Here is a 12,230-nt window from a genome sequence, read left to right on the forward strand (position 1 = left end):
TCCTCCTCTCCTCTCGCGTCCATGTCCATTCAAGTCACAATAGTATGGGGGCTGTCTGTATCCTCATCACCTTCTGGTTGGCACACACCAGCGGTGCATACAAGACAACATACCTTTTCTTTTTTGACAATGCAATTATCTCTACGACTACGTACGGAAAATCATATCTGAATGTTAGAATTTTCTTTTCGAGATTAACCTATGTGAATTTAAAAGTGATCCTGACAGCAAGTCAATGGCTTGGAAAGTCTTGCGCTCAAGTTAGCTTTTTGACCGATGAATGGGACCGGTTATCTTACTGCACTTGCGAGTAAAACTCACCTTCAATCATGTAGACCTGCAGCTTCACAAGTCGTGCCTGCGGCAACCGAGTCAAAATGCCCCTTGAGTCCCCCGTAAATGAATGCAAATGCTCTAGTTACATGACCTTTGGTCGGAACAGGAAGGCTGGCTGGAATTCTTTCAGACTTCCGGCCAGCACAAAGTGAAACGTAATGTGGAGGAAACTTCATCCAACAGCCACGTAGTAGTTTATTCAGTAAGGAGAGGTTGTACAGCCTGGTGATGCTTCATATTGTACATTTGATCATAGCTACATACATGAACATACAAAGGTATCAAAGTACTACACCACTATTTGAAACAGAATATAGGCTATAATCTACAGCACTGATGATTATAATTTACTATACTGGTTGATCTCGGAGCAAGCCTATCCAAGGGTGTGTAACATAATTTGATGCTATAAATAGATTCTAATCTAATCTACTGTGGGAATATGGGGTAGCAAAAACAAAAATTTTCTACCGCATAAATCAGGATTACTGCAGTTATAGATCACGGGATTACCACTAGACGCGTGGATGCGGAACTTCTGAAGCGCGTCGGTGTCGTGCAGATGGAAGCCGGCAGTGCAGTTGCGAGAACCTCCTCACGTGCGGCTCGTCCTTGTGCAGCAGATGCGGCACCTCCAAAGTATCCACACGTACGGGAAGAAGCGTCGCGATCCGGACTGCTAGGTCCGCGAGGGCGACCTAGGGCTTGGCGCACAGGAGGGGCGGCCAGAAAAGGGGGCGGCTACTGTATAAGGTACTGTTCATGCGCGTTAACAGTAGCTAGGGTTAGGGTTTTTAGGCACCCCTCTGTTTATATAGCCCCTTAGGTGGGCTGCCTTGGGCCCCACTTTGGGCGCCCCCTTTTGGGCCTAAAAGACCCATTAGTGCACTTAAGCCCAGTCTAATTCGGATCTCATTCTTATCAGACTTCTTTCCCTTAAGTGTGTGACCCTATGGGCTCACATGCGAATAGACATGGCCCGAGTACTCTTACTCGGCCCAATAGTAGACAGTGGCCTCTAGCAAGACATGTCAACTCCTATACGCACACAAAGATTATATCAAACGAGTCGCCACAATATCATATACATATTGTTCTTTTTGCCTCACGATATTTGGTCTAGCTTAAAAGCCGACCACTCTTTCTCGATCCTGTGATTCGGAATACTTGGTTAACTCTTAACCCCAGCATGGACATGCATTTCCTGATCCAAATCACTCGAGGGGCCCAGAGATATCTCTCTTATAGAGAGGGGCAAATCCCATCTTGACCGACTATATCTCATGACTATATCTCATAGCATGCTTCTTGACAGACCTGAAAGCCACCTTTATGACTACCCTGTTACGGTGCAGCGTTTGATGGCTCCTAAGTAAGTCGGTTCACATCTTGAATACATACGATGATCTCAGATCTTATAATACATCGTACATATTGTGTAATGAGAAGTCATCATCTCGTGTTGGGTCAGTTCAATCTCATGTCTCACATGAGCCCACATTATTAGTTTGACATCACCATGTCCATGAATTGTGAAACGTAGTCAATCAACTAATACATGTGCTAGTCTAATATTCATGTGTGTCCTCACATGAACTCCGACTAGGAACACTTTAAAATATTCATACAAGTAAAGAGTTTCACAAATACTTCACATAAGCATTAATCAATGCAAGTTGTCATCCATAAATATTCAAGGAACACTTTATTAACCATGAATGCAAAGAAATATGATTGACTCCAGGGCATATTTCCAACATCTACTACACGGTGGTTATAATCTACTACACAAGGTTTCATAAATAATAAAGCCAGTCTCGGTTGATCTCAGAGCAGGTTGTGTACAACAATGCTGAGAGCTTCCAAGTAATCCTCACCAAAATGGTATGAAGATGGCCTGTTTGGTCCCTAAACTCTTCTACTTGCAGACAATAATGTAACCAGCAACCGATATTGCACATAGAGCATGCAGGTGATCCTAAAGTATGTACAACAAAGAAGGCAAGCGCCGCCAATAGATTTATACAGCATCCTCTGCAGCTGACGAATCATGGGTGAGCTGCTCCCGTTTCTGTGTTTCTATAACCTTTTGCATGGCATACTGACACCTACAAACCATAAAGATCATTTTCTGTTAGTTCGGAAAATACACCAGACATTCTTTGCACCTTTTCTGTACACATCATTGCTATTCACTAGCTAAGCCATACAATTATTCTTGCCAAACCCTGAAGGTGCGATTAAATGCCCATATGCTGCTCCATCAAAATATGCACAATTTCTGTTACTTAGATTCATTGAAGGGCTAACTGAAACTGGTGTGATTTCAACACTGCTAATAAATAATGGTCTGATATTCATAATAATTTTTCATTTGGAATAGCACAGAAATATATCCCTTACATAGAACTTCCATGAGAGTGGAGTTTTTGAGGACATACCTCCAAGGGAGATGATCAAGGACCATGCGAGGCGTCACAACAAGGTCCATAAAATCTTTCCGATTAGCGATAAATGCTTTGTAGCTCTTGTTCTTGCGATGAGTCACAGTTGTTTTTTGCAATGGAGAGGTACTCTTCTTTACTGGAACAATATGAACAACAAGGCCAGGAAGATAAACCTCTGGCGACTGTCCTTCCGATGAGCTTATTGTACTGAGGTGGTCATTTGAAGCAGATGTGAGTTCAGTATCATTATTGAAACGAGGCAGTCTGGACTCCTCACCGCGTTCATAGAAGTCATCTTCTCGAATCCCATTCTCTCTGTGTGCACTACTAGCTTCTCCAGAGTGTGAAACATCCGAAAAACCACGGGAAACAACAGTGCATTTCCCTCCGTCACTGGCAGTAGTCATTCTAGATCTGCCCAACTCATAATTAATTGCTGCTGTGGAGCTAACTCGATATTTTGGGGTATTTACCAAGCAAGATATTGCTTTGCCAAAGAGAAATAAGCCACCTCTGATGGTATGCATTGGATTCTTTACACGCATTTGATCATTACTTAGCTTAGCGTTGCTGACTGTCTGCAAAGCACCAATTGAAGCACAATGCTCTATTGCATTTTTCTCATCTGTTCTGGCATTCATGATTCCACAAACTAGTTTACCCACTTTAGCAGAATTGGGCGAAGTCTTTGAGAGAGCCTTCACAGCCAAGCTACGCAATCTAATCACCGAATTCATGGATAATCGTGCAGAGAATTCATCATTGTGAACTATGCTGTGAGAGATTGACAGTATATCAGAAATCACATGTTGCTGCCAACATTGGCAAACAAATAACTATATGGTAAATTCCACTTGTAAATGATTTTTAATTTCACCTTGTAACAAATTGTGAGCATGCATCTGCTATCACATAATCCACACATGGCGCGGCTCCATAAGCATACACATGTAATTTCGGGAAGCGCCTGTATAGCTGTGTTTTGTGATACAAAAATAACTCAATTGCATGAAAATAAACATTACAGGAAACAATGTAAATAACTAAGCTTTGCATTCTAGAAAAACTTCAGCATTTCTTGCTTCATTTATCACCCAATCACGGAGCATTTTGCACATTTTTAACTCACATTGCAAAAGCAAGGGGTTGTCTGTTCTGATAAGAAAGTTTCTTTTGGCTAATATAATGAGCTCAACTTCCTAGTTGTGATCTGATATTGTCCCAAAAATTTAGTGGATAAAACCCTACAGGAGTCCACTAAAAGCCTGCTCGCTTCAGCTGACTGCGGCTGCGGCTGCAACAGCAAGCAAAAATTACTGTAGCTATTGCTGGTGGCGGCCGCAGCCAGAGTAAGCACGACCGAGCATCGGCAGTTAGCTCTGTTGGAAATTTGTGATCTCAGGATAACAACCTAGATCTGCATGGCAAATAATTTCCATAAATTAGATATAACATACCAAATAAGTCATGTACCGTGATTGGCAGGTACACCTAATATTTCCATCTATAAGTCGGCCCCGGTCCCACAGTGCTGTATATAAATATGAGGTAGAGAGGTACCCTTTCTAACCCTAATTTCAGTCTAATCGCGAGATTAGCAAAACACCAATCAATTAGGGCACTGGAGGGGCTGGAAGCGCGACTTCCTCATCTACTTCGTGGCAGGCACCGACGGGAGCTGCTGCTCATCATCAACATCAACATCCAACATCTTCGTCAACAGAGAGAGATCTAAGTCTCTCTAATTGGTGAAGATCAAATCTACATCAGCTACTGCTACGACTACAGAGGCAATAATGGGATCTAAAGGCTACGGTCAATTTAATCTAAGTTTTTCCGCATTAAGTTTAATTAGTGATCATGATTAGGCTAAGCTAAGATTCTGTTTATGATTAATTAAATCTATCAATCGGTATCAAGAGTCATCTTAGTTCTATCATGATCCTAATATCTAGAGCCATTATGTTCTGAGCCTCTGTTGGATCTGTTCATGCACGATTCTTTTTCTAAGCCATGTTTATACCTTTGATCTATCTATTTAGATGCATAAGTGTTGTGCAGATTAGATCTTATAGCATAACAATTAAAAGTTCAAGTTTTAGATGCAATTTGTTTCTGCAATAAGTTTTTTGATGTCTCTACAGAAAGCTTTATGTGTTAATTGAATGCAATTAGATCTAAATCGTGTGTTTAATTAAGTCCTAATCATGCAATTAGATCTAATTGGTTCGGTTTAGGTCAAGTTTAAGTTGAATCTTGATCTGTTTAAAACTAAATGTCTCGGATTAGATGCAAATCCTTATGCTTAATGCTAATTCATGTTTAGACCTAGGCACATTACTGCTATTTCATGATTAAGTTGAGTAATTAAACAATTAGGGTTTCAGTTCTTAATTTTTCCCCAAATTAAGCCCCTGATCACTGTTATTTCCGCAAATTGAAGTCAGATCCATGAGTTTTCTTGCATCAGTTAGCAATAAGGAGAGGATTGGGCAAATAATGACGAATTAAGCAAAAGCCCCATTTTTTTCTAACTCTAACCCTAAGATTGAAGGAGTTCTTACCTGGAGGGCAGTGGCGAAGCCAGCCCAGAAAATGACCTAGGGTGGACTTTTACGATAAAATTTTTGCACGACCAGAGCGAGACGCCGAGACTTGCTGCCCGGCTGCAGGCGCCCGCGCCGCCGGCCCATGGGATCTGCTGTCGCCACTGACGGGCGCCGAGATGGGGCTGCTGAACGGACGGGCATGGAGTGGCGTCGCGCAACGGCATCGACACGCCAGCGTGAGCGCTTGAGCGGGACTGCGCGGGGGGGGGGGGGGGGGGGCGATGGTGAACTGCCGAAATTGGCAGTGCCATCTGGTGGCAAGAAGATGCAGTGCTGGGCTGGGGCGCTAGGTTGAACCACTTAAGAGGCCGCAGCCCACTCGACCTCGCGTTCGGGGTGCGCCGCCGCACCGTCATGAGCCCCTGCCGGAGTTGAGAATGGGGATATTATCAGCACCCACGAACCAGAGAAAGCATCTCCTACTATGGGCCGCCGCACCAAGAAGCCTAGTGTCTGTCTTGACGCGAATGGGTTCGCTAGATGTGCCTGCGCGCACATATCAGGCCAAACCCATGTAAACGCAAGAGAGTCTCAACGCAAGAGAGTCGCTAGTTAAATACTGAGTGCGTGCGAGGAGAAATGGTATCGAATAATTTGTTTGAACTCTTACTCCTTTATCAAGTAACCTATTCTGCGGAAGCCAATTTCCTATTCTCTTATGTTCTTCCTATGTTTTTCAGATCCATCCTTCTTCTCTTTTCCTGCTACCTCTACTGTTAACAAATATACTCTGGACTTCACTTAGAGGGACCTAGGGCGGCCGCCCTGGCTCGCCCTAGTGGTGGCTCCGCCACTGCTGGAGGGTGTTTCTAAGCAATGAGATTACGACAAAGGACACCCTAACGGAGCCCCTCGACGGGGAGCCGCGCGACTCGGTGGCACGGCACCTCGGCGAGAGGATCCGGAAGGGTATCAGGCGCGCATCAGAAGACAGGGTGGCAGGCGGCTGCGGCTCCCACAGAGCGGCGTGCAGGCGGCGTTGCCTTGGGCCTGCGCATGAGGCCGGAGCACGCGGTTCATGCAGCTCTTGCGCGCATGAGGCGGCGTCGGGCCAGTGCTGCTAGCCTCTGTGTCAGAAGCGCTCGGCGCGGCCGGGCCCGCGGCATCAGCGGCCAAGAAACGGCGCGTGGTTCGCGCGGCTTCCGCTCGTGGGTATCAGGTGGCGGCCAGGCCAAGCTGCTATTGCTGGGTGGCGGCCGGACTCCGGTTTCGGAGCCCGCGCATCAGGAGCTCGCGGCGCCCGCTGCACACGCAGATCTCGCGCATCAGGCGGTAGCAAGGCCCGAGCGGGCCGCTCAGCACGCGGCACCCATGACAGGCGGAACTGTCTGCGGGGCCCGCGCGCTTGACGCGCCTGCCAGGAGCCAGAGCGGCACGGCGCACAGGGCGCGCAGGCCCGACGAGGCTGTGGCAAGAGGCCCTGGCGGAATTTGGGCATGAGGACCGCCCTGTGGCCGGCCAAGCTCCATGACAGGCGGCGGCTCGGGCTGAAAGAAGCTGGGAGACGGAGTGAAGGGATTAGGTCTTTCAGACAGCCCTTCTCCATTTTATACGAGGCGACGACAGCTCATAGCCATTAGATCGCACGGACGGTCCAGATCGCTCCATATTAGGGTTTGTGAGCAGATGGGCCAAATGGGCCGAGTGCACAATTTGGGCCGCGCGCACAAGGGTGTTTTATGGGCCAGTTTTTGGGTTATTTTTATGAGCCATTAGCCCATTTAATATTTAAAACTTTTCCTTTACTGATTGATTTTTTTAAGCTTAATTATCATGATGTTTATGATTAAAGGCTTTAATTTAATTTACTGTTGCACTTATGATTACCAGACTTATATTTATTTAAAGCCCATGAGTATTTATTTCATATTTGAGATATCTATTGTTTATAATTTCACAAATAAGTTTATTGCTTAATTTATCTATGATAGATAATTAGATATTTCTCAATTATGAATAGTGATATTTTCCATAATTTTGATGTCATAAGGTTAATTTGAGAATAATTATGGAAAAATTATCACGAATAATGAGTTCAATTTCGGGCTATTGATGAGTCTTGGTTTCCAGCACAATTAATTCATAATGTTAGATGTGCTTGTTAAATGAGAAAGAATCTAAAGATTGATGAGCCTTATTTTTGTAAGTGCAATAAAGTTTAAATTTTCAGTGCAATTAAGTTTAATAATATTTTATGCACTGATTATATAATGCAAAGTTTAAGGTTTTATAAGGCTTATATTTACAGTGAAATTTTCTCTTCATGATTTATGTGTTATTTTCACTGTTTAAGTTTGAGTTTAAAATTCCAGAATAGGTGTATTTGACTTAATGTTTCCATTATGCCTTATTGATGAACATTGCATTAGTTCGCATTGTTTAAGCTGAAAAATTATATGTTTTCCACCATGTACAATTAAGATGCTCTCTAATCAAATGGAACCATCGAGAAGTTTGATTAGAGTACACTTGTAATTAATTCTGACCATCGTTGTTTTAATTATGAGTTAATGACAAGTTTCGTTTGTTTTCTCCATCGGTGATGCAAATTGAAACTTATGGCATGATTTTAATCAGACCATCGTAGGGTTAATCTTGTGTCTTTATGTGCATCTTGTTGTATAAGATTATTGAGACTTCAATTTTATGATTTTTCAGTGAATTATAAGGACTTACTAAGTACCATTGAGCCCTTTAATGGCACCAACTTTCCTAAGTGGAATAGAGAGGTGTGTGCCGTTCTCAAAGTTCTGGACTTTGATTACGCACTTTATGAGGATAAACATGTTAATCCTTCTATAAGTACTGAGAATCATAATGATCAATTAAGGGAGTACAACTCCAAGTTGGAGAAATGGCAAAAAAAATCCAACGAATTTGCAAAATTAGTCATAAAATATTCAATCTCAGATGCCATAAGTGGAGCATTTTCTTATACGAAGGATGATAAGAAACTAAGTGTTAAGGAGTTTATGAACTCTATTGAGAAAAGTTATAAGGTTATATTCCAACTTCCTCATAAATAAGTTGTATACCTCACGTTATGATGGGCACAATGGACTAAGTATACACATTAAGAGCATGCACAATATGGCTGTTGAGTTGAAAGCACTTGGCAGGTTCATCTCTGATGATCTGCTAGTGCAATATCTTATGGCTTCTCTACTAGAGAATTATAATAAGCATGCTCAAAATGTGGATACTCCAGTAAGATATGAGTTATGTGAGTCACTTCATCAAGTGCAAAAGAAGGATAATAAAGTTATCTCATAAGCTCTTTTAAGTTAAAGTTTCTCCTAAACTTTGGTGGATTGATTGAGATGCATTCCCAGCAGGTCATTAAGTCTGACCCATAAGATGAGGGGAGTTCAAGGGGAGCAAAGTCTAATGATGATATAAAGACGAAGATGTTAAATGCTTCGCATTAGTTTTATGTATTTAGCCATATTTGTTTCAATGATAAATGATTCTGAACATTTTTGTTAAGTATTGAGATAATACATCATCATTGTTGATTTTGCTATCTTGTCAAGAAATTATTTTATATATTTCTTGCATATTGTGTAATGTTTCAATAAGTTGTTGATGAGCCCTTGTCGAAATTGTGATATTATTAGTTAAAATCACATTTCGAAGGGGAGAATTGGAATGTCTCATCAAATATAAGATATACTCCAGTTGTAATGTCTCATAAGAATGAGAGATACTCCAGTCATTAGATGTAAGACAACAAAGAGCTATAACTTATCACCATATTTTATTTGCTCATAAAGATTGAGATTCAAATGGCTGAATTAGAATATCGGCTCATGTAAAGGGTGAATATGATGGAGAACGCTCTAAAAACCATTGTGAGAGGAGAATTACTCCATAATTGCCAATCGTCTCAAATAAAGTTAAGTGTGATTTAATTCGTTATTCTGGCCATCGCTGATTAATGAATACATGTTCACAAAGTTTTGTTGCTCTAGTTCATTTTAGCCATCGCTATTTGACTAGTTCAATGAAGCTCAGACTTTTGAAGTATGGCTTATATTTATTATTTCTGGCCATCGCTGTTTGGTAAATATTTGACCATAAGCTTTGCGGCTCTTGTTCATTTCTAGTCATCGCTGATGTGGGCTTGATCAGTAAAGGAAGTTGATCAATGGTATACTAAAGATAAAGAACTTATGTCATGATGAGCCACCATTTATGGATATCCTAATAAGTCTAAGAGGTACCATTTCTACCACTATAATTGTCTCAACTACTGTGTTTCTAAAGGAATGTAAAGATTAGTTGTTTCAACTGTTGTGTTCTTAAAAGAATGCAGAGATTAGTGGGAGTCAGTGGGAGCTCACAAAGGAGGAAGAGATGATTTGAAGAGATGTGGGCTTAGTTTCCCGCATCGATGATTCAAGTAAGAGATTCTCATAATGTTTAATTCATGCCATCAATTAAGTAAATCTCTATCTTAAGCTACCATATATTTTGTTGAGATTTCTCATAAGTTGATTAATATCAACATGAAGATGTGGTACATAATAACTGTTGATGTTGGCATAAAGGAGAACCTCATTTGTTTTGAAGGTCACTATTAAGGAGGCCATAAATTGAGTCTACGAGCTTTAGTATAAATTTATGATGGAATCAAATAAGTACTTTGCCATGAGTGTGATTCCGAAAGAGAATTAAAATACTAAGCTTATAGTTTACCATGATTCTAAATGTTCATGGATAAAGGTATGTATTGAGATTAAGGTGGAAAACTTACTATCCTAATACTTAAAGGTATGTATTGAGATTAAGGTGGAATCAATTTAATCTAAGTTTTTCCGCATTAAGTTTAATTAGTGATCATGATTAGACTAAGCTAAGATCCTGTTTATGATTAATTAAATCTATCAAGCTCGCCACAGCGCCCATAAATTCCCAAGATGAACTCAACAGTCAATAGTTGAACAAAGACAAACAACTAACTAATAAAGAAATATTTAGTTCAGCATGTGCAAGTATTCATATTTAAGTGAAACATCTAAAAAAGGACTCAAGTTTATAGCTAAATATAACAAATCAACATCATGAAGTGACTTGAAATAAAATTCCTTGTAATTCAAAGTAAATAAACTCACCTTAATACCAAGAAGTGCAGCTACAGAACCTCCTAAAGAATGTCCAACAATTTCAATATTGTACCCATTGCACTCACAGCCATCCCCAAGAAGAGAAGATAAGAATCTAGCTGTCACTGTGTCTGACTTATCTGCAGGCAGTTCCATGGCAGCTGTTAATGTTATGGCGTGTCAAATAATAAGGTGACAGAGTAAAAATATACTGTTAAAAAATTATCAATTGTAGCAATCGAGGAATTCATGTTTGTAGTTAATGCAATACTAGGTCTTGACATAATAATACTTCAAAATTAATTTAAAAAAGGAAAAAAAAGAAACATGTAAAGATAATCTAACATGCTCTGCACACAAGAGAATGCATGTTCTCTTGTTGACCTTGGGGTATGGGCTGTCCCTCAAGTACTGTGTACAGCTCTCGAGCTGATTCAACAATTCCTGCGTGTCCATAGTGTGGAAAAGATGAGAGAACGGTGTTCTTCAGTTGAGGGGACAACTGATCAGAACTGCATAGAACAAATCATCTCATCAGGCAAAAGAAAAGTTGAATTCATAATTGAGTTCAGAGGTACCCTCAAGGACATAGCGACTTGTATCAAGTTTGTAGTACATTCTGGCAGGTTCATTCAGCAAACTAGTAGGGATAATACGGTCTAGAAAATCGTTAACCTATATATGTTCAGTCACCCTCCTAGTTTCAGAACATAAATGCAAAGGAGGTTCTCCGATTGTGTGAATGACAAATAAAGGTCACTTACTCATTCCTCTTTATCCATTTTTGAAAAAGCGAAATCTAGGGTTAACCTAAATAAGTTACATTAGAACAAATAAGGCAAAGTTACAGTGAGTTACTTGATCAACCCATCCAAGTCATCCATTGTAAGGTTACATTCCTTACACAAGCCATCGGTTATAACATCTTCTGCTGTCTCAGTTCCACGGATAGCAATGACTACTGTACTCAAATCATGTAAAACAACCACAAAATAGGCAGCCTCGCGTTTTGTCTGCAAGCAGAAAAGAAGAGAGCTCATCTAAAGAAAGGAAAAGAATTTGATCACAACAAAAATGTATCTACAATTTGATGTACAGGAAGAGCTGATTTACCTGGCTAACACGACCTTTTCGGAGGACTTCTGGGGCCACATTGGCATATTTTAGGAAAGCAGCTGCATGCCCTCGCCAGCAGTTATCACCTTCAAGTATTGGTCGTCTGCAGAAGTAAAGTTCTACAAGCATGATTATGCATCATTCAACAAATGAAACATCTTTTGGAGCCTCAACTTGCCATCTTGGACGCAAATGCAAATTTTCTTTCTTTAGTAACTGTCGGTACCCCAGGACTGGGGTACCCCCTCTTGCTGTGACTAGGCAAGAGCCTTAGTAGTCATCCTTGACTACAACCAAACAGCCGGACCCCTGCAGTCCGAAGTCCTGTCCTCCCGACAAAGGTCCGGACCTGTTCCGCGGCCGGGGAAGGTCTGGGAACGCCACGTGTCCCAGGAAAAACAGGCGCTCAAGCGCAAGCAGCCAGGGCTCCGGACCTCCCAAGGAATCCAGACCCCCGCGGGGTCCCGGACCCCTCATAGGGTCCTGGATAGCAACCGGACCCCTCTCGAAGGGAAAGTTTGGACGCCCCGCCTCAGGGCGGTCCGGGGCCGACACGTGTATGAAGTCCTTGGTCTCCATATTGAGGTCCACCTACCTTCGCATTCATTGCAGTAGGT

The 12,230-nt window shown here is 41.7% G+C and overlaps 1 protein-coding gene across 2 annotated transcripts; it reads right to left on the reverse strand.

Moving 5' to 3' along the window:
• Positions 1-1,961: 1,961 nt before the first annotated feature.
• On the reverse strand, positions 1,962-11,790 carry LOC120673927. Of its 2 annotated transcripts, none has more exons than XM_039954973.1 (7): positions 11,611-11,790; positions 11,356-11,510; positions 10,843-11,009; positions 10,507-10,637; positions 3,661-3,758; positions 2,778-3,557; positions 1,962-2,444 (listed from the first exon to the last, which is right to left on the reverse strand). In XM_039954973.1, exons 1-7 carry the CDS (start codon positions 11,740-11,742, stop codon positions 2,357-2,359), a joined length of 1,551 nt encoding a protein of 516 aa, XP_039810907.1. In that variant the 5' UTR covers positions 11,743-11,790; the 3' UTR covers positions 1,962-2,356. The 2 variants fall into 2 exon arrangements, with proteins under 2 accessions (XP_039810907.1, XP_039810908.1); XM_039954974.1 differs by having other exon boundaries at positions 10,882-11,009; positions 11,611-11,785.
• Positions 11,791-12,230: the final 440 nt, after the last annotated feature.

The sequence above is a fragment of the Panicum virgatum genome, chromosome 5N (assembly GCF_016808335.1).
Source record: "Panicum virgatum strain AP13 chromosome 5N, P.virgatum_v5, whole genome shotgun sequence".
Lineage (NCBI taxonomy): Eukaryota > Viridiplantae > Streptophyta > Magnoliopsida > Poales > Poaceae > Panicum > Panicum virgatum.